Source organism: Zonotrichia albicollis, chromosome 3, assembly GCF_047830755.1.
Source record: "Zonotrichia albicollis isolate bZonAlb1 chromosome 3, bZonAlb1.hap1, whole genome shotgun sequence".
Lineage (NCBI taxonomy): Eukaryota > Metazoa > Chordata > Aves > Passeriformes > Passerellidae > Zonotrichia > Zonotrichia albicollis.
This window is the reverse complement of record NC_133821.1, coordinates 106152686-106179166: the sequence shown is the minus strand read 5'-3', so window position 1 is coordinate 106179166 and position 26481 is coordinate 106152686. Positions and strand designations below refer to the sequence as shown.

The 26481-nt window shown below is 37.7% G+C and overlaps 1 protein-coding gene across 1 annotated transcript in view; it reads left to right on the top strand.

The window, feature by feature from the left end:
* The window catches only part of CD109 (CD109 molecule), a 65589-nt gene extending 39371 nt beyond the window's left edge, over nt 1-26218 (top strand). The window contains exons 20-33 of the mRNA XM_014269973.3: nt 1374-1487; nt 1693-1911; nt 2606-2750; nt 3430-3606; nt 7643-7724; nt 9012-9240; nt 9744-9909; nt 10997-11187; nt 13568-13723; nt 13809-13874; nt 18104-18240; nt 22409-22565; nt 22991-23093; nt 25459-26218. Coding sequence (XP_014125448.3) covers nt 1374-1487; nt 1693-1911; nt 2606-2750; nt 3430-3606; nt 7643-7724; nt 9012-9240; nt 9744-9909; nt 10997-11187; nt 13568-13723; nt 13809-13874; nt 18104-18240; nt 22409-22565; nt 22991-23093; nt 25459-25649 — 2133 coding nt within the window. The 3' untranslated portion in view covers nt 25650-26218. The remainder of the gene's footprint in view (nt 1-1373; nt 1488-1692; nt 1912-2605; nt 2751-3429; nt 3607-7642; nt 7725-9011; nt 9241-9743; nt 9910-10996; nt 11188-13567; nt 13724-13808; nt 13875-18103; nt 18241-22408; nt 22566-22990; nt 23094-25458) is intronic.
* The last annotated feature ends 263 nt before the right edge of the window (nt 26219-26481 follow it).

The following is a 26481-nucleotide window of genomic DNA, read 5'->3' as shown; positions in this document are numbered from 1 at the left end:
CGATGTGACAGAAAGAGGAATAGTTTTCTGATTAAAAATGTAAGGAAATACACACTTGGCCTCTCATCCTCAAATGTGAGAAGGCTCCAAGTAGAACAGATGTTGAGATAATAATTTAGCTATTATCACCCCCATGCACTATTCAGTACATCACTATTGTTGGGACATTTAGGTTGTTCTTAGAGCTCCATATGGCTGGAACATGTTAATCAGTACCATACAGAGAAGCAAGTAAAAGCAAGCCATGAGAAATGTAATGGGGGAAATAAATGGCATCTGCGTGCTTTATGTCATGTACTGCTTTGCATCATGGTTTTATTTTGACTTCTCCTACACAGAGTGTCAATAATTTTACTCAGTTGTATTTTTGTGATATACTGGCATATTCCTGAGTGTAAAACTTCAGTTTTAAAGAAAAGTAAAACAAAAAAGACAAAGAAAATAGGTACGTAGGGAAAACCTTTACTATGAACTAACCAAAAAGTCTCCATCAGAACTTCTCTAATGTTTAATGTCTAAAGAAGTTCATGACGCTGAGAGCTTTAGCAAACAACTTTTTTTGCATTGGACTATTTGCTAGCTAGAAAAAAAAGCTGAGGGATTTTTGTTTCTGAAACTCTAAACACTTGGAAGATGCTTTTAAATGCAAACTGAATGAAAATACTTTTTAGTTGACATTTTGATAATAAAGGATAGCATGTCTCAGCCATTCTTATTGTACAGTGAAATTTTGATCCCACTCAGCTTGATGAGACCTTACCATTGACTTCTTAGAGGCAAGACTTCTTCCAAAATTCTCTGTTCATAGAGAAAAGAAACTCCTTGCTGGTATACTTCTGCAGTTTATATTTTAATTACTATAGTATGTATTTTTAGAAGTATAACTACAGAACTTTTGCAAAGATTAATCTTACTAAATAAAAAAACCAACATTGTAAACATTGTGTTGTTTAGTTACAAAATTTGGGTGAGGCTGTTATTTAGTTAATAGTGCATTGACATGAAGATAGGTCAACTGACATTGATGCATTACTTGTGTACTCAAAGCAATTCAGTTACTTTAATGAGAGCTCAGGACAGATCATAGCTTCCAAATTTACCAGATGATACTCTCATAATCCTAATTCAGTTGCCTCTGTTGGGACTGCCCTGTCAGAGCTGTTGGCAGCTCTCATCTGAGTGGTGTCTCTAAAGGTGCTAATGTCCAGAAGCATCTTCTCCTTCTGTTTCAGCCCTGCAGTTATGTGTTTTGTCAGCTGTAGAGTACAATTAAACTCTGTCATTGAATTTAAAAGTGATTGGAAGACACGTTGTATAGTAATTTTCTTTCTAGTCTCTGGTTGTAAGTGTTCATGACTGATTTTGTTTTGCAGCTAGAAGTTTTTCAGCCTTTTTTCATTTTCCTGAACCTTCCATATTCTGTCATCAGAGGAGAGCAGTTCATTTTGGAAGTGAACATCTTTAATTATTTGAAAGAAGAAGCTGAGGTAACATAACAATTTCTTTATCTTTGAATGTTACTATATATTGCAGGGTTTTCCTCACTGGTGGAGACCATGTCTTGTTTTGTGAGAACTGGTGTATTTTCTTCAGTGGGCAGACCTATTTCTCTATACACAAAAAGGGTGGCAGCTTATGAAAGCACCTTTTCAAAATTAACCCTTTGTGTTGCAAATTTTACTGTATTTTCAGGTTACTGTGATCCTGGATATGAATGATGCTTTTGAAATTATTCTAACATCCAATGAAATAAATGCTACAACAAATCAACAATCTGTATCTGTACCGAGTGAAGATGGGAAAACTGTTCAGTTCCCAATCAAGCCAAAACAACTGGGAGAGATTCCCATCAAAGTGACAGCAATATCATCTGCTGCTTCTGATGCTGTTATCCAGAAAGTTATAGTCAAGGTAAACAGTCTGCTGCTTGCCTTGTTCATGAAGTAAATTGTTCCCCAAAACAGGCTACGTAGTAGAGCAAAAAGGCAAACCAATGTACTTGCCTGCCTCGCTCTGTTTGGGGTTTGGGGTGAGGTGGCTTTAAGTAGGAAACATTTCTTATAAAATAGTTTTTTAAAAGTGCTTTAAAATTCTTTGGAACCCCTTCCAGGAATGAGCTCATAGATCTGTTTTACAACAGATAGTTTATCCAATGCTTCTTGAAAGCAAGGTGAAAGCTGTTTGTGTATCACTGAACCCTTGGTCCTGCAGCTAATTTAACAACCTGTGCAGAGTGGACCTGGTGACTGTTTTGGATAAATGCAATTGATTTTGCCATACATCTGGCTTTCATTCAGATTATTTATTAATTATTATTAATCTATTTTAGATTAAAATTTCTGTATTTTGCTACAGATGGAATTTTAGCCTCCAGACTTTCTGGTAAACCAGACACTGATAAGACTTGCCTAGCTTTGGATATCTAAGTCTGATTCATATTAGGCCCCATTTCAGTGGTGGACATTTGCGTATTTCCTCCTGTAATAAAAGCTTAAGATACAGAACCAAAGAATGGCTGAGGTTGGAAGCGAGTAGCATGACCTTCCTCTTCAGGGCAGGATCAACTACAGAAGGATACTCAGAATCCCTGTCTTTATCTTCATAGGCTGAAGGATTGGAACAGACATATTCTCAGACAGTCCTTTTGGATTTGACTGGGAATAAACGACAAGCAGTGTCAAAAACTTTGGAATTCACTTTTCCTTCTGATGTTGTAAGTGACAGTGAGAGAGTGCAGGTCACTGCTGTTGGTAAGAATTAACTTACTCTGTTTCTATCATTAGGGAAGGCATTAATTATTATTTAACTGCAATATAAGTAGGTTGTATCATTAAGTCACAGTAATTTACCATCATGCATTAGGCTAGACATAGTAAGGCCTTATGGACTGATTGTTTTATTCCTTTAATTTGTTTAATTTATGACAATATGACATTTGTAAGTTATTTTCAGAATTAGAGAGTTGGATTTTGATCAGGAAGGTCCTGCAAAGTTTTCTAGTATCCTGTTATAATTACTCTGTCTGCAGAATGCTAACAATAACCTGGCTAACTGTTCTTTACTGTGACACCTAGGCTTTGATAACTATAGGTGAGAGAAGAAATAAATGAAGTTTACATTTTGCCGGATTAAATAGATTTTGGTTATGTAGGGTTTTGTTTGTTTGGTTTGGGTTTTTTTCTTTTTCATTTTTAAATGGCAACTCTTTGAAATTACTCTGTAATTGGAAAGGTCTGCAAAGAGCTGCATGAGTGGGCATAAATTGGATTAGTGGATGAAGTATCTTTTTGCCTGCTTAGAGGTGTTTAGTAGAAACATTCCTAATATATCATATTTTCTCTCAGTTTAGATTATACCACCCTTTATATATGAGGTATGCTTTTATTTGCAATAAGCTTTAATTTATTTTGGTTGAATTTTATCTTTCAGGTGATCTACTGGGGCCTTCTATCAATGGTTTGTCATCATTGATTAAGATGCCTTATGGCTGTGGTGAACAGAATATGATCAATTTTGCTCCCAATGTTTATATTTTGCAATACTTGACTAAAACCAGGCAGCTGAGAGACGATATTAAATCAAAAGCGATAACATTTATGAGAAAAGGTTTGTATGCATAAACTAAAGATGTTAGATTTTTAAGAGCTCTTCCTAGTAAAAAGATTTCAGTGACTCTGCCTCTGGTGTTTGAAATATTGCTCAGTTTTTGTCATGAGAACGGGAAGAGAAAGCCATTTTTTCTTTTTCTTCCTCTTTATTCTGGGTTGGTAGAAGTAGACAGCAAGTTATTTTGTTTACAAGGGCAAGTTTTCTCAGAAAAAAATTGTTGGTTTTGTATAATTGCTTTTTTTCATCTGAGAAATGCATTTTAGAGGGTAATTCACACGGATTTCCTAGATGGTTATTACTTCTCGTTTGATAAAACCACATGTGAGCAAACATTTCTGATCTCAGCCTGAGGCACAGCAGTTTCAAATGAGTCAGTGAGCAGAGTGAACTGTGTTCATCCCACGTCTTCAGCGACACATCCTGACCTGACATGTCCTTGCAGAGCTCAAGGAGTGGCATTTGATCTCATAGCTGGCTTTTTTGCCCACACAAATTTTAGGCTTGGTCAGAAGTGAACTCTGTGCTAGAAATCAAAAGCTGGAAAATTTTAGTTGGAAATTGTTGTATATTTGAATTGGGAGATACTCCAGAACATCACAAAGTTTGGAGACCACAGTTGCACTCTGGCTTTTGGATCAGACAGTGTCTGACTGTGGTGTCCCACACTTGCCATGAGTCAGTGTCATGCTGAGCCTGCTCCTCAGAGAGCAGTGACACCAGCCCCATGTGGGCTATGCCCCTACTAAGGCATCGCGATGACATTTTCAATTCTTGTTTACTCTCTTTAAGTCTTTTTTGTTTGATTTTTTTTAAGTTGTTGACATTTCCCTTGGAAAAGGCACAGCTCAAAATAAATTTTCCTTTCATCAGGATTCCAATTTTCTGTCAAAGAAGTTAAATGTTTTTTTTTTTTTTTTTTTTTTTAAACCCATCTTACTACATGGTTTAGTTGAAAAGTACAGTGGGGAGGAAGAGATGTGTTATGTAAACAGCTACTCTGAAGTTTGTAAGCAATCTGTCACTCTTTTAAGACTGAGCTTCGGTACCATAGTTTTCTGCAGTTTTCCAATAGTGGGTTTATTTAAGTTATTTCAAAGCAAATGAAAATTGCAGGTTTAATGTTACTTACATACAGATTGTTTTGTGTTCTTAACTTTTTTCTGATGCTCTGAAATGAGGTATGTGTTTTTAACACCATAGGTGCCAGAGCATTGTGTGCTGAAATATTTGTAACCTTAACATAGAAAAGAACCACGACCTAAAAATATTCTGTGGTTTTTTGCTTTATTTTAATAATTGTTTTCTGCTGTTGCACTGATTATTTTCTCAAGTGTTATAAGTTGAAATTGTTGAATAAGTTGAATCTCAAGTGTTTTAAGTTGAAATTAACTAGCTTAAGATGCAATTTTTATAGGCTCAGTTTTTGAAAGGATTGTTATGAAGTTTAATTGAAAACAGACTATTTCACATGTCATAATTCACCAAGTATTTTAAAAAGTAACCTCAGAATCTGAAGTAAATATAATTAATTTATGGCTAAATACTTGTGAGAAGAAGGGATCATATACCTAGCAGAAACTGCTATATGATCTTTATTTTAGCAGTTTTGTTTACTTAGAACAAGGGCAAAGCCAAAGAATAGTTTCCTTTTAGGCACATTTCTTAATTGTGCTAATGACAAATCCCATCTTCAAATCACTTTTTCTGAAATGAAAAAAAAACCTGGTTGGTCTAAATGTTTTGTTGTTAGACCCAAAGAGGTAAGGATTTTGAGCAGAATTTCCAAACTGTGTAGAAGGCGAGATCCTTTGGATCTTTCACATCTTTCTGAAATCCTTTCCATCCTGATACATTCCTCTTGGAGCCTTGTGAGCTCTTTTCAGTGAGCCTCTTACATCTCTTGGGTTGCAGCCAGCCCTCTGAGACTAGCAGTGGGCATCTTCATAACAAGATCCCTCTTTTCCTTCCACGAGTTGACGTTGGAGTGTCGTTTCTCGCGTGTGACTGAGTGTGCGCGGGGCCGAGCGTGTCGCTCGCGGGAGCCTCGGGCTCTCCTGTTCCGGCGTTCCCGTGTGAGATACGCTCCTGCTGGAGACGCGTGCGTGACTGCAGCAGGGCTGGCACGGAGACGAAAGCAAGCAGAATATGGGAAATAGCTGTGTGATCTCTCTCCCTCTGGTTCTGCTCATCTTTCTGATCCCTCCCCAGCTCACGCTCTGAGATGAATTTGTGCCTGTGTGCCCAGCAGCCTCTGTTGAGCCAGCTGAAAGCTGTAGCCTCATGCTTCTACGCTGCCAGCAGAATGGTGGCTATTGCTTATTGGTGTATATTGCCAGTTCTGCAGAGAAACAGAAGACCTTATTTTCAGGCCTTGCAGTCAGATACTTTTGAAGAGGAAGCAGTCTGTATATTTACATGTATTTGTGCTCCCCTTAGAACATTATTTGGAACCTTAAACTTTGACACTGACTTTTGCTTTTCTTGGGGACAAATACCACTCATTCCTCCTTCTTTTTCCTTCCATTTAGTATCATTAACTGAGTTGACAGGTATGTCATTATCTGAAAGATTCACCAGTTTTAGTGATGTAATAAGCCACTGTCATGCTAAATACATAATAAACCCCCTATATTAAAGAAAAAAATTCGATTGCAAATTCTTCTAAAGAAGACCTAAAAGCTAGATTTCTTGCTACTAGGGTTACATGGGAAGGTACCCATATATACTGATTCACAGCTTTATTTCTCATTCTCTTCTATTACAGACAGACCATGGCTAGAAATTAATCTTATACTGGCACTTAGATTGAGGGATCAGGCTCTTTGTTCCTCAGTAATTAGGGGTGTGGTTCACTCACTGTGTATCTACAGTCAAGATGGTGTGTAAGTGGGTGGTTAATCCTTTATCAGTGAAAGCAAGGAATATTTTTCAGGGTTGTAGAGTTACAGTTGTAGCTGGATGGACCTCACAGGACATATTTGTGTGAATTATTTCATTTGTGTGGGACTTACTGATGGTTGCCTGAGAGATTTCTTTCTGCCTGTCTGATTCTGTATTGGGTCTGTATCTATCAGGTCTTCAGTTAATGAGTATACTTTCTTAATTATAATAGCCAAGGGGAAAGACTGATTGGAGGAAAAGATGTTATGAAATGCTGTAAATAGATGCTATTACTAGTTTGGATTCACAAATGACAGGCAAAATGCAAGGGAAGAAAGGCTTTAGATACCAGAAACTACAGTGAGTAGCGTGTCATTGGAAGCTCTTCATTTCTGCCATGAATGAACACTGGTTCTGTACAGAAATCATCTATGAGTGACAATGCTGCTGGTGGTTGTGAGCAGCCAGGGAGCCTTTGAGACCCTTTTATTATGGATGCCCTGCAGTCAGGAGATAGCTGCACTTGTTCAGGACATGGAAAAAACCTTAGGGTAACATTTTAAATGGTTCTTCTCAGGATTTCATGATCTTCAGGTCTTTTGAAATTTTTCACTCATTGCAGAACAACCAATTTTCAACTTGCTTTTTCTGATAGCAAGCCTACTGATTTGTCAAAAGCCACCGGAATAGAACCTGGTTTTCCAGCAGCATTTGTAGCCTTGCACTTCCAGTTGGAAAACACTTAATTTTTGCTTGTGCTGTAAAGATGGAGCACTTTTGTAGGTACACAAGATCCCCAAAATGATGAAGCAATGAGCTATAGCTGCATCTCTGCTCTGCTCTCGCTGCTGTGCTCCTGGACCCCCTGGATGTGTGGGAGCACATCTCTGCGCTGGCTGGGCAGCCACAGGGGTTTCTGGTTCTCCTTTTGCAGATGGATCTTTCCTGTTGCTGCCCACTTCCTCACCATTTTCTACATGGTTTTGTGTGTCCCTGCATATTTGGGAGGTTTTTTATGAAACACAAGCTTAAGTATTGCCCTTCTCAGCCTTAGAAAGTGCCTTGGTTCATACCAGCAGTTTCAGTTCCAGTTTGTGCAGGAACCCACATGAGAGGAAAGTGTTCAATACCTGTCTCTACTTTTCCACTTCAGGCTACCAAAGAGAGCTGCTTTTCCAGAGGGATGATGGCTCTTTTAGTGCCTTTGGAAATGAAGATCCCTCTGGGAGCACATGGTGAGTAGTTCTGCCAGAATCATTGTGGAATTTTAGTTTTTTAGATACTTTCCCTGCATCTGAAAAGTTTTTGTGAAGCTGGTAAAAGTTTCCAGCTGTATTAGCCTTCTGCCTGGTTTTCATTAGGTGTTTAGGCCAACTCTAAGTCTTTCTTGCTGGATTACATATTGTCAAAGGCATTATTAGGGCAAGGCTTTTTAATTTTGGGGAAAAACAAGGAATGATGAATTATTTTAACCAGGGAAATAGTTTAGTCTGAAAGTTTTTTTCTGTTGCTTTCCTCAAAGGAATGAAGAATAACAATTAAATTAATTATTCTTGCACTTGACTGAAACCATTTAGGGCTGTGTTATCATCACTGCTTCAATCAGATTATCAGTTATCTCCATACTGGAAGCTGAAGCATGACAGACATTTTGTAGGGGATGAACAGAGTTGCTAGTGACAAAAATTTGTTCTACTTGCATCTGGCACACTTCCTTTTATTGAGACTGTAAACACAGCTGAAAAAGCCTTTTCAGTGCTGAGTTTCATTCCAGGAAGCGTACAGAGCATAGTTGTGGAAGCCAGATAGATAACAGAGAGAGGTTCCAGCACTTTGTTCTGCTAAGCCTTGCTCTCTTTAGATGTACGGACATATTTCAGTAGAGGCTTCTGTCCCTGTTAACTGTGCCACTGAATGAGACTTTCTTCTGGACTCAGTGGGCATCTTTCATTGACATCAGCAGGATTTGCCTTTGACTCAACATTGATGGATTGGAAGATGAAGATTGTTTACCTGTACTGGCAACTGTAGTCCTTAAATAATGCAGTGACAAGTTATATGAATGCACATTTGGAAAGAAGGGAGTCGAGGGATAATGTGGGATTAATAATAAAACAACAATGGTTGTTTCCAGGATATCATTACAGGGATATTGCTGATAATTAACATCAAACTGTTGCTGCTTTACTTTGTAAATTATAACTTCTAGTGGCAGAAAGCAGGAGAGCAGCGTTTGAATAAAGATACGCTTGTGCTGGCAGACTCAGAGTCTATAATATGTATTTATTTTTGAAACGTAGCTGCAGAAGGGGTGATCTTCAGGAGAAAGGACATATCTTAATTTTTTGTGGATTAAATTTAGCCTACTTGCTTATCTGGGTGAGGCATTCATTTTGCTCTGCTTGGTAGGGGTATGTAGAACACCTTATGTTTTATAGTTATTTTTATATAATCTGAAACAGAGGACGCTGTAATGTAATGCATGGCTAATTTTGAGTTATTTGATGAACCTTTTCCCCAAGGTTATCAGCTTTTGTATTGAGATGTTTCCTTCAAGCTCGTCCATTCATAGATATTGATGAAGATGTGCTCATGGATACAGCTAAATGGATTGTCCGTCATCAGAAAATGGATGGAGAGTTCCAGGAGCCTGGGAAGGTGTTACACAGTGATCTTCAAGGAGGCACCAACAATCCAATTACTCTCACAGCTTACATCATGTCATCTCTCCTAGGGTTCCCAGATAAACAGGTATTGGAATTCATAAATATGATTCATAGTTCAGAGACCTGACAAACACTTGGTAGTTAATAGAAATAGAGGAATATTTGAGCATTAGACAAAATCTAACCTCATTGTGTTAAATATCCCTTACCTATTCAAAGCAATGCAAAGTTGTGTTAAGCCCTTCAGTTTTATATTTGCAAAATCTAAAGGCAGTTTCTGTTGGCAAGAATACTGTTATGACTTGAGTCCCAGAACTTGGAAAGAAATTTCTTGGGGGGACCTAGTCTTAAAGATATTAAGCCATTCCAATTGATTTAATTGAAATTATTCATTTTCATAAATACAGTGCCAGATCAAAAGGCTTGCCTTTGAGATTCATGTGACTCTGAAAGAGATTTTCATTGTTTCTTGGCTGTGGTTTGGGGCCAATAATTTCTCTGGTTCAGTACAAATTTGTCTTTAACATTTTTCTATTCCAAGATATTTTTTATTCACTGTACATTCTTCAATATTATCTTAATTTCCAGCATGCTTATGCCATCAAGACTGCTACAAACTTTCTAGAAGATAAATTAGAAGAAGGCATTTCAGATAATTACACATTGGCACTTGTGACATATGCATTGTCCTGGGCAAAAAGTCCAAGAGCAAAGGAAGCACTGAATATGCTGAACCAGAGAGCAGAAAGCCAAGGTACTCCACAAATATCTCACATGGTTGTACAGATAGATTTTTGTCAAATTTAAAGATGTCTATCACATATCTACAGCTCTGTGCTCAGAATTCAAATCTGTTCAGAGTACGATATGGAGAATAAGCTATGAAGTCCCAAGACAGCCTTAACAAGAAGTGTCCATAAATGAGTGACAAGTCACTCAGTCTAAGTTAGTGTGTTCAGTCTCAGTTAGTGTGTTCCTGATATGGGAGTACTGTGATGCTGTTGAAGGACATGGCTTGTCAGGTTTCCTGTTTTAATCACCTCGTATTATCAGCCTGATTAAAGAGAGATGGATGAAGTTCACTCTTCCAGTGTAGTTTGGAGAGATCAGGAGGGTATTGGGGAGCAATGATTATTAGAAAGAAGAGGTGAAGTATTGGAATTTCTATAAGGCAATGCAGAGGTCGGTTGCACTTTCTCTGAGGACCTATCATCTCAGTATATTTAACTTCTTTCAAGTTCAGCTGAATTATTTTTCCTAATTCAGGGGAAGAACAGACCATATGGAATATAGGAAATTGAAGTTTTTGGCTCAAAATAGTAACTGTCATCATGAAGAATCCAAAGGAATTTGTGTTGTAGCCTAGCAAGGGAGCCTTTTGAGTGTCTGTCTGTCTTTACTGAGTTAGGCCTTTTGGACAGCCACTTCTTGGAAGAGAAGAAGTAATTTTTTTGGGAAGGCTTTACTCAAGAATGTGCCTGTTGAGCAGCTGTGCTGCCTGAGGTGCCTTCTCTGGTCCTGAGAGAAAGGAGCGCTAGAACAACAAGGTGGCCTTTTCAGAAGGGCTTCTTTTTGTGAGCACTTCAGGCTGACTAGGAAAGGATCATTGTAAAGTTCACTGAAATCAATTGAGTGACTATTTAGACACCAGCTTTTTTTGTAGGTAGATTCTGACATTGCTGAGGAGGTACCTTATGGAACACACACCTAAACATTAACACAATATCATAGATCCCATAGAGCCCATGTGTAAGCATTAATGAAGAGTTTTCCCTTAAGACTTTTCCAGAAATCCAAAGACTTCAGTCTGTGGATCAGGTTATTGTTGGTTCCTTTTGCAGGAGAATTTCGTTTTTGGGTAACGCCTGCTTCTGAAATTTCTGACTCATGGCAGCCACGGTCCATTGACATTGAACTTGCAGCATACGCTCTGCTCTCGCACTTTCATCAAGACAGATTAGCTGAAGGGATCCCTATTATGAAATGGTTAAGTCATCAAAGAAATCACCTTGGGGGATTTTCATCTACTCAGGTAACATCTTGTCTTAAGAAGTTTTGCTATAATTTTTAAACAAGCAGTGTATATTTCAGAATTAAAAAGTACCATTCTTACACAGTAATTACTGAGTTTTGTTTTGCTGTAACAACTTTGGTTATGTACAAGCTTGCATTATTGGTGACTTACTCTTGGACTGCCAGTTTTAGTATTTTTGGTAAGTCTAATAAGAAAGAGAATTAGAGGGAGACCTTCTTTATATAATGTACTAATAACAAATAAAGAAGAAATAGTAATGCCTGTGGAAAAGTAATTAAACATATTTTCAAAATAAGTATGATGAATATATATGCTTAGTTCCTTTCCAAGGAGAGAAGCCTCTTTTTATTTTTACCATGTGCCAGTCCTCAGATCCCTGAAAGGTTATTAACTTAGCCTTTTACTAAAGGGAGTAGGTTTTAGAAAAACAGCCTAACCTAATCCCTCTTCTGGCAGCTGGTCTTAACTTACTGATGTACTTTGTCCTTATTATTGCATAGATTTTTGATGGGCCGTGAAATTTGGAATATCTTCACTATCTCCAGGAGGCTTCCATGCTATTGAAGCCACGTCTTGTAAGCTATGCTGGCATCCAAAAAATTAGATAGTACTATGGATTGCATTGGTTTAAACTAGCTTTTAAATTAACTTCAAATGCTGGTCACAGTAAAATGTCACATTTCATCATGCTGCTGGTACCAAGGTGTACAGGCTATCCTTCATTATTTTCAGATGTTGGTTGGTATTAATCTGAGAGAAATGTGTTCTGAGTAAAATGCAATTTAAGAACCAGCCTGGTTCCCCTGAGGTATTAGTGCTTTCCTAATGTGTTAATTCTTGCTTATTATTTGAAGAGGTTGATTGAAGCATTAAATTAGTTTTAAAAGCTTTTCTCTATTCTCCAGAAACTTATTTTACTTGGAAGTTTAAAAATCTATATTTTACCCTTAAGGGTGAAATTAAGAAATTAATTTAATCATTTTGTTCTTCCATAGTCTAAACTGTTTGGACTTCAAAATTGCTCCAATGTCTTGCTAGATGCCTTTTTTAATTTGTAGAAATTACTCCATAATGTATTTCTCTTCTAAGTTTGCTTTAAAAAATAACATTTGGAGTGTTTCCTTCCGTGAGTTTATTACATAAGAAACTTAATATATTGTTGAACAATAAGGAGGAAAACATTAAGTTGTATGTGTGATGCTTTATAAGTTAGGGTGTAGTAATTCACCATAATCTGTATACATGATGCAGCTTACTATGAATTTGCAGTTCTTTCTGCAAATTCAGCTGATCTTTCTGGATTTCTGAAATCAGTGAAGCAGGGCATCTCAGACAAGGATGTGGCATGGGAAGGAGAATGGTTTTTTATCAGTTAGAGTGAATAGTAAGCCCCTACTAGCCCCTTAAGGTATGGCACAGTCACTATGTTGTAGTGAATGAATTCCTGTTATGTTAAAATTTTGTTACTAGAAGGGGCCTAATAATAAATAAAGTATCTGTATGCCAAGCCTGAAAGGGCAATTTCTTCACTCTGACTGGTTAAAAATAGGTGCAAAATAAACTGCATGGACAGTAAAAGTCCCTGAGATTAGACACATATATTTGATTACTGTATTTCTTCCCAGAAAATAGTGGATGTTAAAATTCTCATTCCTTAAACTGGGCTGGACCAAACGTTCAAACACTGCCTCTTGTGCTCAAAACCTGGAGAGCTAAGCCTACAATCACACACAAAGATAAAAAAAAAAAGAATTTTAGATACATATATGACTGTGTGTAAGTATATTCTGCAGTGGTTAAACAATTGCACAAAATCCTTGGATCAAATACAGAGGGTAAACTGGGCTGAAACCCTTTGAAGTTGTTGCTGAGTATCTGATAAAAATTCATTTCAACTTTTTGTTAAAATTAGTGTTAATGATTTTTCAGACCTGTAGCTTTTGCTTCAATGATCAAGGCACCCTGAAAAACTCCTGTGCAGTACTGAGCACTTAATGCACAGTCAGTAAATAAATCTAGAAAGTAGCAATGTTGTTACTTTCCTCTCTCTCTTTCTCCATGATTGGTGTGTAATTCTGACTGTTGTGCCTTTCAGCTTGTCAGGTGTTGCACGTACCTTGCACAAGAGAAAAACTTCCTTGGCTGGCTCCCACCTCATTTTCCATTCCCACAGGAGCTAACTTCTTGTCTTGTGTTGCTCTCTCTTCTGGGCTGGCATCTTCATGCCAGGGGAATCCAGAGATAGGGAGGGCTGCAAGAAGGTTCCAGCATGATCAACAAATGGGTCAATGCAGGGTCTACGAGCTCCCCAAGGCATGGTCTGTGTGCTGTGCTGGCTGCTTCAGTTCAATACAGAAAGGTTTGTTTCTCTCAACAGGACACAGTGGTGGCTCTACAAGCCTTGAGTCTGTTTGCAGCTCTCACTGTGGCAAGCAAAACAGAAATGGATATAACAGTGACAGCCCCTTCTTTGGAAACGCCAGAGACATTCTCAATTGATACTCAAAACCGTTTCCTGCTTCAGACTAAGGAGGTACTGTAAAAAGTGAGGAATACTTTTGTACAGTCTGCTGACTGAAAGTACTTTGAAAATACTGGTTTGCTCATATTTCTTTCAGATTCCCCCTGCACAACAAATGACGATGACAGTGTCAGCGGAGGGAATGGGATTTGCTGTCTTTCAGGTAGGCATTCTTGCTGAAGATATGCTTTCTGTAAGGAGGGTGTGTTTTGGAAGTTTTATAAAATCTGTTAATAGGAGCAGTCTTCCAAAATGTCTTAAATCAGTAGCAAAGCACTTCACTAACTGAGGAGTGATGTGAATAAAATATGGATATATTCCTGTCATTTCTGACCAATGGTGTGGCCTTTTAAGTACTGCTGGATGACCGACAGTTTTGGGGCACTTCCATGAGCCAGAGGTATATCAAAGCAGCTCTGTCCTCCTGCAGAAATGCAATGTTCATTTGCAAGACAAAGGACTGCAGTGGTACACTGGCAGACACAGAGTTCAGAGTAAAACAGGTATGTGGACTAGAAATGCCTCAGAAATGCCTCATTTGAGAACCTGTGGTAAACCATAACAAGGCACAGATCAATACAGAATAAGACTGCATTGCTGGTTATAAGAATTGTTTTCCTTTCATATCCATGTCCATATTCATATTATTTTCCTTGAAGTAGAAAGCAACAAAAAGTAAAAATAAGAGGTTATTACAGCTAGGTTCTCCAGCAATTTTTACAGTGTTCTGAAATAGCATGAAGAACAGAGTCAGACAATTCTGCGAACTACAAAAAGTAATAGACACTTAGCATCAACCAAAAGTGTGGGCATGGCAGAAAGTGGAAGGAGAAATACCATTTCAGAAAACAGTATTGGATCTAACGTGATATGGCCAGCAGTGGATCTCACTTCCCTGGTGCCCTCTCCATGGCAATTGGTTGTGACCACGCAGGTGAAAGAGCAGACCTTGGAAAAGTTAGCAGAAACACTAGTCTCTGAGCATGAGAAACTGATTTTATTGAAGTATAAACTTATACTTGATGATTATGTCACAAAACAAGAGTTCCTGCTGGGCTACTAGTCATACTTGAGAAAAGTCACCTTTAAGTGTCTCCAAGTTTTTATGCCAGGTCAGATTCTATCGCAAGTTCCATCCAATCTGTCCTTCACTTTAGTGTTCTAACGCATCTGGGAAGCAAAAAAAGCCTGATGATAGTTGTAAATGTACTTTGGGATAAAACAACTTTCCAAAGAAGTCTTCACAGCTGCCTAATAGCAGTGAACAGCATCTGGAGATACACCTCATTCATTCACCATCAGTCTGCAAAACCCACAGTGCCATAAATCACAACCCACGATTATTAATTCCCAGAAGTACAAATGAAGTTACAGTAAAGTTCAAAAGTTTCAGAGGATAATTTAGATTCAGACTTGCAGGCCAAGATAGGAATGAAGATCTCAGCAGGACTGTGTTCACACATCTGTGGTTTCAGTGTGCCCGTGTGTGTGAGATTGTGGGGAATGTAACAAAGGGGGCTCCAGAACAGTTAAGACTATTTAACTCTAATCATTGTTGAGAAATACTTCCTGATATTTAGTCAGTTAATTTGTCAGGCAAGCTGATGAAAAACTTTTCAGCAAATTGTTTCTTGCTGGAAAACACTGATTTGTTGAAATTAATACCTTTTGTGAAAACACATTGGTTCCTATTACATTAGTTCCAGCAGGAAAATTTCACATTCAAGCTAGCATGTCTGGTGAAGACTGGGCAGAAGTCTTCCACTGAGAATAGCCAGTTGACTGTGGTGGAGCATTCCCTGGGGGTGTATAACACCAAGGTTTAAGTTCCTGGTTTGTTGCATGAACGTGGAAATGTGCTCACAAAGAACTGCTGTTCACGAACCAAGGCTAGATTACCTTGTTCGTTTAGGTCACTGTGCTGTTGCCTGTTTTCCTGAAGCTTTGAGTCAGAGATGCTGTGACTTGATTCAGAATATTACACTTAACACCCTGGAGTAGTTCCTCCAAAACCTTGTGTTTGCTGAGATCAGTTCTTTCCTTCTGCTTCCTTTGGCAAGTCTGGTATTCTAAAAGAAAGAGTACTGAGGACATTGAATGAGATTTCTCTTTTTCCCAGACATAGGCTAGGTCTGGATCAGATTTAATAAATCAGATATCATATGACATTGCAATCACATTTCTTCAGCTGGGTTTTATTGTCCTGGGCCCGTCAGAGTACAGTGGTAAGAATCACTGTTCTGGGATTTGACTTTCTTGCCAAATGTAGCATGTCAAAACAGTAATTCATTTAAGTATCACACAACACAAGATTAAATCCATTAATGGAAACATCATACTTTTCCAACAGAATGGATTCTTAGGAAAATTTTTTTTTTGGTGAAATCTCACTCTCTGTGTGCAAGTTGGCAGTGCATTGTCTCCTGACCCTTCAGGATCTCATAAAATGTATTTATTTTGGATATTATGATTGTAAAGGCGGACATTTACTTATAGCTTTTTGGTCCAGGTGTCAATAAAGTTTTCTAGCTTGTCTCTCCATTGTAGGTATATCCCATTGTTGGTTTATCCCATGCATGACCTAAGACACTTACTCTGCAAGAGGGAAGTGAAGATGGGTTAGGGTATTGTGAAAGATGCTCTAGAGAAGGGAGTCAAAGAAGCAATCTTCCTTAGGAGGCCTGCTGAAAGTCTTGAAAGAAACATGTTTCTTCTGTGAGCTGGACTTGACACATGACTAAAATAATTGGCATGGCCCGTGCCTTCTTGGAAGGAAGGAGAATGCCACTAAAATCTAGAACCAGCAACAAGGGGAGGGTGGACAGGCTGAAACAAGGGTGGGTATGGCCAAAGTGGATAGGTGAACAAGATCTCCTCAATCTCCTCATGAGGTATAGAGAGGGAATGAGGAAAAAACCTCAGAATTCCCTGTTACTCATTACTGGAAACAATGACTGTTTTTTCCACTCAGTATATTTTTGCTGGACTTAGGCAGAGGACTGAATGTTATTTAGTGTGATGGTACTGAAATAGGTACATGATGAAATACGCACACGTTTCTCCATTACCATTTGAATGGATGTTGAGTACCCAAAATGGACAGAAAATATTGGAGATGTTTTCATTGAATTCACATGCTCAGTCAAGCTCATTTATGCTGCTAGTTGGAGAAGAAAAGGGATAGGCATTGATTAGAGGATTATAAATGTGCCATATTTTTAAAAGTATAGCGCAATTGATAGTGTCAGCTACTATTTGAAGCATCACTCTCTTGCTAGAACACTAGCTTTTAATTTTCTCTCCTTGGGCCTCTCACCAGAACTGGTTGCACTACACACAAGATTGGACCAGTTCTGCCTTTAGCTTTGGCAGTTGCCTTTTAAAACTTAAGAAATGCATTTGCTCATTTTGTTAATTTAATGTGAGTTTCTGTATAATAGCCTTCTGTCCCCAACATGAGTGTGTATACAGAAGAAGGCTTTAATTAAACTCTGTGTTGTGAAAATGTTTTCCTTCATTGTCGGGAGGAAAAGGGAAAAGAAAGTCAGACCATAACAGCAATAGCTTATTCCATGAAAATACTAGCTGATTGACCTGTTCAGTATGTGGTTTCAGAACTTCCTGCCTTGGCAGTAAATTCCCATTCATTAAGATTTTTCTGGCAAAAGTTAAAACAGCTTTGTTTCTATGGTGACAACTTGTTGAGGCACTGCTTTTTGTGTGCCTTCAACTGGCAGGCTTTCTAGATTGGTTTCATCCTTGGTACTGCCTTCTCCTGGGGAGCAGTTGTGCATGATGAATCTTCACAGCTGCACCATGGCTGTCCTGAGTGCCGCTGCAGAATTGGCTCTGCACTCTTACAGCACGCTAAATTCAGCAGTGTTGGGCAGGGCAATGGGAATTATGTGTAGAGATTGAAAGAAGGAGCATAATTTTTGTATCAAAAAGTGAGAGACATAGCAACAAAAGCAAAAATCAGAAATTAAAGATGATTCCCTCACTCATCCAGATAAAACACATAGTATGGTGAGGGGGTTCTTCTTTGCTTTTGGTAGAAAAATAAGCAGAAAGTGTCTAAAATAACCCCTTGCAAGACCCCAATATGCATTTTGCTTGGCTAAAGAAAAGGGAATGAAAAGTGCTTCTGGAAAATCACAGTCCTTTTACAATGGTTTCAGGTAGTAAATGGAAAATTGTGAGTCCAAATTTGAAGGTATGACAGGGTCTTGTCCAAGTTATAGGTTAGCAAGTCAATTACAGGCTAGCAGGTCTGTGCAAACGTGTGTTTTCTCATGTGAACACTCCTCTGGTGTTACGGTGCTAGCAACTTGGTGTTTAAGCCACACTGATTTGCTTTACATGTGCCCTGATGTCTGTACTTGCAATCCACAGCTGAATGTTATGTACAACACAAAGCACACCAATCAGAGGCTCAGATCTGTCCAAAATCAAGAAGCCTTTGACTTGAATGTTGATGTAAAAGATGATAAAGATGATACAAACCACTTGACTTTGAATGTGTGCACAAGGTAGGTAAATCAGTTGGAGCATCTCATACACGTCTTTGTATATACCAACTTTAGTTTGCTTTAAATAAACTGAGTTATCCATTTGTTTGTATGAATTTACTAATGTCTGGGATATAAATGTTTACCTGAAGAAGATAAAAATTACATTGCACAAATGATAGTAGTGAAACTATGAGTCAATTTATAAATCAATTTTTGCTGGCCAGGTGATTTTTTTTACTATTATGCATAAAGATCGAAGTACCCTAAATGTTAGAGGAATGTGGAAGATTTTGTGTGAAATACAAGAAAAAACTCAACAGTTTCTTTGGTGCAAATGCTTTTGAGCTATAGGTATGTGTGTGGAGAGACTTGAAAATTGGATCAGTATCTCTGCATTCTAACTTCAGTAGCAAGCTGTGACAAGGGCTTATTACTCTGACCTATCATGAAAACAATCCTTTGCTTTTGATACAGAAGTAGATACTTTTTTTGTAAAGAGAGAAGTTCTAAAGTGCTGAAAACACCATGAAGTAATCATTCTTTTTTTCATCTCCATAATTAACTCAGAATGATTTTGGCAGGAGTCAAAATCCATATTTACATAGTAATAAATTCACATTGCCTTATTGTGCAACTATCTTTGTGGTCTTTTATTCACCAGTAGCAAGGAACTACAATAGACTACAATACATTATTCTAGATTTGAAAGGGGTGGAAAGTTTTTCACCCAGGCTAATTCTGTTCTTTTTGCTGGATAAGGGAGAGGGGGCAGGAGGATATGGGAGAACATGTGCATCTGGGGTGATGGTTCTTATTCAGTAATCAGCTACTAAAGACTGAGCTGAGCCTACTCAAGTATCATCTGAGGGACCACAGGACAGGCACCTGGTGTTACCTGGATAGAATTTACATCACATGAGAATAGGTGACTTTGAACTGAGTATTCCTAGATCAGCCAGTCAATCAAGTTATTTCTTTGACTGCTTTGTGCCTCCATTTTGCTTGCTGTGGAAGTGTTCATACACATATTTAAAAGGTATATTTGAAGGTGTTTGTTTTCTGGCAGTTTCTCCAGTATGCATTTGTAATTAGAGATTCCTGCATATTTCATATGAAGCCCTATAGGACATTTTATCTCTCTCTATATATATGTATTTATGGTTTTTGTCTTCTGTCTTTTATAATCCACAATAATGTTGTTGAGATGACTGCATTTGTTGTATTTAAGGATTTCATCCGTTTGGGAACACTTCCTCTAGAAACATTGTTTTTTTCTTGTGGCATTATGCATATTAGATATGTAACATCTTGTTACATTCCTTGTAAATGCAAGATTTGCAAAGTACCACCTGATCCACCATGATTCCTCTTACATGCCTTTCATCCACACCCTCTTTTTGCTATTTCTTTAAACTTTGTACACCGTATGCCTTGAACTATTCTTGCGCTCTGCCTTCCACAAGGGAGCTGTGATTGGAGATGAGCCTCTAGGTGACACCAGCATACAAATAATCAGCTATAGACAATATTATTTCAGTACAGAGCATTGACTTAATTTGGGAAATAGCCAGCAGGCATAAAGCCAGAGCTCTGTTTTTATATGTTTCTAGTATCCAGTTCAGTGACACAGATGGTGGGCAGAGACGCTAGAATACATGAGAGCTCTTGAAACAGAACAGGCTTGTTATCTTTTAAACTTTTCTCTGAAGCGTCAACAGCATTCTAAAGTCTAGCACAAAATCCTGACATGTAAAGGGTTTACATGCTGGGTTTGGGGTAAGTATTTTTTGGGCAACTCTCTAGCTAAGATCTTTCGCTTAAAATACAAAGAAGTGCTCCATCTCTCTGGGGATCTTCTAGGGTGGTGATGCTTTAATTGCAAAGTGTTCAAAAAAGAGAGGGGAATCTAGTGACATTGAAAAGCAGCCTCAAGAGATTACTTGGAACATTTTGATAGTTCCAACATCAGTTCCATCAACTCTTATTGTGAGAAGTGGACTGGTACTTTGAGGAAGTCTGTTTAAATTGCTTAGGCTACGGCTTCAGCTCTGATTGCTGAGCTTCATAGACTAGTCATCTTCCTGTTCTTTTCCCTATAGATTGTATATAATACATGCCTTATCTACATTCCTAAATTAGTTTAAAGTTGCCTACTTAGGATCTTTATAACATGATCTGGCTTTCTAGTAGAAAAACCAATACAAAAAGGCTGTTGAAATCTCAACGCATGGGTGTGTAGAGTCTAGCTGTGGGTATGCATCTAGTTGTGGATATACATAGTTAGGCACTGAAGGCTTCAACTTCACAATTTTTTTTCTTTAATCTGGAGAATATCCACCTTCTCTCAGCAAGCTTGATAGGGGTTGGCTATGGTCTTCTTAACTGGTATTATTTATGACACTCGAGCAGATGATGTCTCATTCAAATTGAAGTGGTTCTTGGTTAGAGGAGCTAAAACACCCTCTCTGGGAGGCAAATACCCAGGACTACTAGTTTTTTCTAAGTCTTATTGCCTTCATACCTTTTCCAGGCATGGGAAACTGATCACTGATGGTTCAATTTACACTCTCATTTCTGCTTTCTGCCTACATGAGCTTAGTTTTGTTTTCTCTTTGTATCATGTGTGAGAGGGTATCACCCTGATCTCATTTTGCTGAAGAGCTGAAACATAAAGTTCAACTGAAAATATTACCCGTTTTCCTCAGGTCCAAGCTTCAAGTCTGTCCTTCTCTTACTGATCATTCTTGCATGATGATTCTTCTCCCTTTTTTTAAGAGACCATGGAGTTGAAGATATGGTACCACAACCCTCCTCCAAGGCTGCCTCTCTTCCTTTTTTTGAGAGGCAGATCCTCATAAATTCTAGGGATATATCTAATTCACTCCTTGACAGTACCAAGATAGTTTGGTTCCCTGTTGGTGTTTTAGTAGCACCCCAGGCTGGCTAGACGGCTTGGATATTTTATTCTCCTCTTATTGGTAATTATGCAGAAATAATTACATCCAGTTCCAATTCAATTATTTATTTTCAATAGCAGCTACTTTGGCACAGCACATCGTCAAACAGATGGTTTCAGTTGTTTCTAATCTTGTGAGCCAACTGAAGTCAGCAGTTGTGCTGTATTTCTTTCAAAGTTGTATCTGCCTTGAATCAGCCAGGCTTAACAGCATTGCTTTGAAAGCAACTCTTCCCTTTTATTTTTTTTTAACTACCCAGCTCTACAAAGAAATAGTTTAATTACTTTCAATACTGCCAGGCTTTCAAAATGAGGATTGGAGACACTTTTATTTTAGTGGGACAATTCTGTCCCAATTTAGTGGGAACCTTCTGTTCTAAGGCCGGGGAAACTCTTCTGCTACCTGCTTTATTTAAAGGAGTAGAATCTTTTGCAGGTCGTTTAGGTGACACTTGTAGCACAGAGCACCATAAATACATTTTGATACATCTGTTATGCACCATAGTGTGCAAGACTTGCTCAATAGAGCAAACTCCAGCATCTGGTTTTTACATTGGAAGAAGATATAATAGTAAGCATTATTTAGGAAAAAAAAAGGGACTCAACTTATTAAATCTTCTTCCAAATGTGGATTAATAACATGGCTATGCATTCTAAAACTGAAACTTTGTGAAATAATTTGGTGATGACTTTGTTAATGGTACCATCAGTCTCTGTAAAGGAAATATGAAAAGGTCTGGGAGACTTCTTTGGTGTACACACATGTATCTTGGCCTCCAAAATGAATAAAAGCAAACCAATGCATCCATAAGAGGAAATACATATATTTCAGTACAGGAATTCCTACAGCAGTTTCTTAATTGCTTCTTTTGAAACGTGTTTAATTGCAATAGTTTCTGCATATTTGTAAGATAAACCTGTACTAATAGATGCCGATTGAAAGTTCCTCATGGTGTCAGTGTAGTCTCTCACATGATTTATGTATTGCAGTTTTCTCAGTCCTAAACCAGCTTTTGCATATGTGTCTAAAATTAGCTAGAAAAATAATTGAGAAATTACTTTTTAGCTCTTTATCGTTAGACATTTTCTTGTCAGTATTTTGTTCCATTTCTTTCCCAAGTATTAAGCATTATTACTGCATTAGTTGGGACTTAAAGATCGAATGTTTTCTTTGGAGAGTGGGCTACTGTATTTCTACTAAAAGTTTCTTTGTTTCTGTGTTTTGAAAAGGTACTTTGGCTCTGGCTCGGCTCCCAGTAGTGGTATGGTCCTCATGGAGGTTGGCTTACTCAGTGGTTTCTCTGTGTCACCAGATTTTGTTCCATTAGACAATACAGTTAAGAAGACGGAAAAGGATAATGGAAAAGTCAACCTATACTTCGACTCTGTAAGTTGGAAATAACAAAGAAATGTGTTTGTGGTGATTTTCATCTTGACTTTGACATTGTTAGGCTTAAATTTGGAATGACATTATGATTGTGTTCTTTGGGGAAAATCAACATCTGCTATTTACATGGAATTAATAGTTCTTCTCGTTTTGAGTGAGTCTGATTGGATAGGTGCAACTCAATTGTATTTGTAAGGACTTTCTAAATTAGACCTCTTAAAAATCACACATAAGAAGGCAGACATTTAATGAAGTCTGTAATTTGACCAAAATGACTGCAGATGAGATAATCATCTTTATGTACATCCTGACTCTTAAGCCTTTAGAAATGGACTAATGGACTACCACTGAGCTAAAAGTCCTTAGCTCCTCCATGAAGCCACCATCCCTAGGGTTCTCAGGATGTTTCTCTTCTGTTTTCCTAGCTAAATGAAACACAGGTTTGTGTAGATATTCCAGCTGTGAGAGACTTCAAGGTGGCAAATATCCAAGATGCTTCAGTGACTGTACTGGATTACTATGAACCTAGTAAGTGCCAGTCATTTCAAATTTAATAATTCAGAAGTTTAAAAAAAAGTTTCTTCTTGTAGGAATAGGAGAAATTTTAGTGAAGAAAAAGCTGCTTTGAACTGTGGTCTTTTTGGACATTTACATGCCCAATTTGCTAACAAGTAATAGTGTTTTCGCATATCTACTGTCCTAATGGGTTGATTCCTCAACTGTTGCAAATTGTTTGGCCCAGTATGTTCCCAAAACTATCAAAATGAAGCAGGAACTTCACTGTGATTCACTTACCAAGTTAATAATACCTCTCCAGTAGCTTTGCCATCTGTTTCTTACTTAAACTACGAGTCCTTCTTGGGAGAAAATGCCAGTGTTTTGACTTCTGTTGTTACCTAAAAAAGGTGTACATTGAAAAAGGAGTTTTAAAGGGCTTTTTTGTTGGGAGTGGGCTTTGGGTTGGTTTGCATGTTTGTTTGTATTTTTTGGGTTTTTTTTTGTTTGTCTTCTGTTTGTTGTTGTTGTGTATGAGTGTATTATATGTATAATGTAGTATGTGTTGTGTAGAGTGTGTTGTAGAGATGGGCAACAATTTACAAAGGCTTTTTTCAGAATTAAAAGCAAGAACAAAATTACAGGCTGCTGGAGAAGATACTAGGTTTTCACTACATGAACCACTTGGTACATTATTAAGGATTTGGGCTTGGTTTGAGATAAGGCGTAAAGAAGTTGTATAGGCAATTTTTTTATGCTTTTTTTTAGCTCAATACAAAAGACAACCAGATATGATGTGTGCTACTTCAGCAAGATAAAGATCACATTTATTCTATATAGGCTGAAATTATTGTTCATTCACAGAATTTTAATGTAAAATAGGAAATTAACGGTTATAAGTACACTGTCCATTAATTAGAGCATGTTTAAGGGCTAGAGGTTTAAAAAATTACAGCAAATTTTTATTTGAGAGAAACACTTAAGCCCTAGAATTAGAAGCTGAAATGAGTTTTGAGTTCCTAGGAGAAGAGCTCAGGATCTAATCTTTCATAAGAATGCTATTAGATAGAATAATAAATATGTTTATTGCAAAGTTACAGGTAAATGCACATGTAAATATTTTTATTATATTAATAAATTTAGTTCATAAATTCTCAGTTAGCAAACTAATATTAAGAACCAAAATTTATATTATGAAATCAGAGCTGTAATTTCTTTAATTTCAAGATAATGATTTGTGGAAATATTATTTACAGGACACCATTCCTATCAATATATAGCAAAGATAGATTATTGATCAATAGATATATATATATATGCGATGATTGAGTTCTTTTGGGAGAATTCTTTCCAGTCTAATAGAGGAATGTGATTTTATTTTAAATTATTATTTTCCATCACTGTTTTAGTTGGTGACCCAAGCAGCAGGGATATATTTTATGTGATGATGACAGACTCATGTCATATTCAGATCTAGGAAATGCTCTGGAATTTATTAATAAATGTGATTTTGTTGTGGCAGATAGTACAATTGACGTATGTGTAAGAGCTGTCTTGGATGTCAATACAGCAGTATTCTCTTATCTGAGAATACTGCTGTACTGAACTGCAGAACTGACATTTTATAACTAGCTGGGTGTCACTGTTTGGTAAAGATTTTGGCCCATAAAATTACATGTTTTTTAAATACCCTGAGGCTTGTAATAAAAATTAATATAATTTCAGGTAAAAAATGCTACTACTGAAAAAAAAAGAGGTTGCAAAGTCTCTAGTTGGAAGGACAAAAAAAAGGAAAAAAAACACTATGAGGAAGAAACCTTGCAAAAGCTTGTTCTGTGAGCCATTACCATGTATTGATGTTTCTGAAATGAAATGATTGAATGAATGATTTCTAGTCTGGCCCTGTAGCAATCCTTAAGGTAATGGAAGAGCAAAATACAAGAGCAGGACCTAGGTTAGGTAAGCAGTCCCAGATTCAGGAGGCTGGAGCTCTCATACATGATAGTAAGAGAAAGCATTAGTTAGAAAAGACCTGGCTCTTAAATATGATAGCCAGCAGCTTGCCAGGTAAAGCATCTGAGTTCCTTTGTCATGTAGGTAGGGACAAAATTCCTTTCAAAATGTTTTTCCAAGGTTTGTGAACAGATTGTGTAACAGTTGAGATTGAGTCTATGAAGGTGTGCCTTTCACCAGGTGTTGGCCTGAATATATTGAGATGTTCTGGGTGAAGAAAAATGAGTAATGGCTGGGCTTAAGTATCTGGGAAGTGTTTTGCAGTGTATGGTGAGCTCTGTGTCAGAGTTGAGTGGATCCTTTAAAAATGATTTCTTTTTGAAGCTGGGTTCTTGGTTAATTTCCAGAAGTTCATTAACTGATGTTAATTAACCTTTCTGAACAGGAAGAAGAGCAGTGAGAAGCTATAATTCGGAAGTAATGCAAAGTATAACCTCTTGTGACTTCTGTGAAAGTGATTGCCACCTTTGCCACAGAGATGGCTCTGCAGCCTTGCTTCAGCACTCTTCATTGGCCTCCTTGTTCTGTGTACTCTTTGTCCTTCATGTAAACTTGCTGTGCAGTTGGGTGCTGTAGAAGGAAAGAGATTGTGTTTCACATCTAAGGTTTCCATGAATTATCCAAAGAAAATTTTATGTTCAGATACCAGCCTGTCTTTAGTGATTACCATGACCAAACTCCTGCTGTGTTCAGGGAGAGCTGGGCTGGCCCATATGGTAAATTTCTGGCTGTGCCAGAAAACTTCTAAAAGTGTCTGCTGGAAAAGCTTTCCAAATGTTAGTTTCATACTGAATTTATTTTCTGAAGAAGCACAGAGTTACTGAGAAAGCAGTGTGATAAAAAGTAAGCTTAGCTCCTCCATATTCCCACTTTGTTTTTACCCCAGCTTCCAACTGTGCTTATTTTTTAGGGATGTTAGTTTACCATGCTTTTCCAAAGCACTATCTGCTTCTCCATTAGGGTGTTGATAAGCAATGATAGGAGCTTGATATCAGAGCACACTTTGTTCTGTTCTGAAGATGTGACACTCAACATTAATACTGAATTTCTCTGTGTGCTCTCATGGGGAATAATATGAAAAAAAAAAAAGAAGCTGGCTTCAGAGCAGAGCAGATCCAAGAGCCAAAAAGTACTGCATTTACAAACTGCTGAATGCTCCAGAAATCTGTCAGTCTTCTTTTTTTTTTTTTTTTTTTTTTTTTTTAATCATTACAGAGCAGGTAGGTGGAATTTTTGTCAATTCATAAGCTAATAATGCTTGAAAATAACGCCTCAGGATGTTCTAATGCATTTTACTCTGAAAAGCTTTTTACTGTAAACATGTCAAAGATAAAGTCTGTTTATCAGACTTCATTTTTACAGGGTTATTCAGAAATAAATGCAATTCTCTTTCCATGTGAGAATGCTG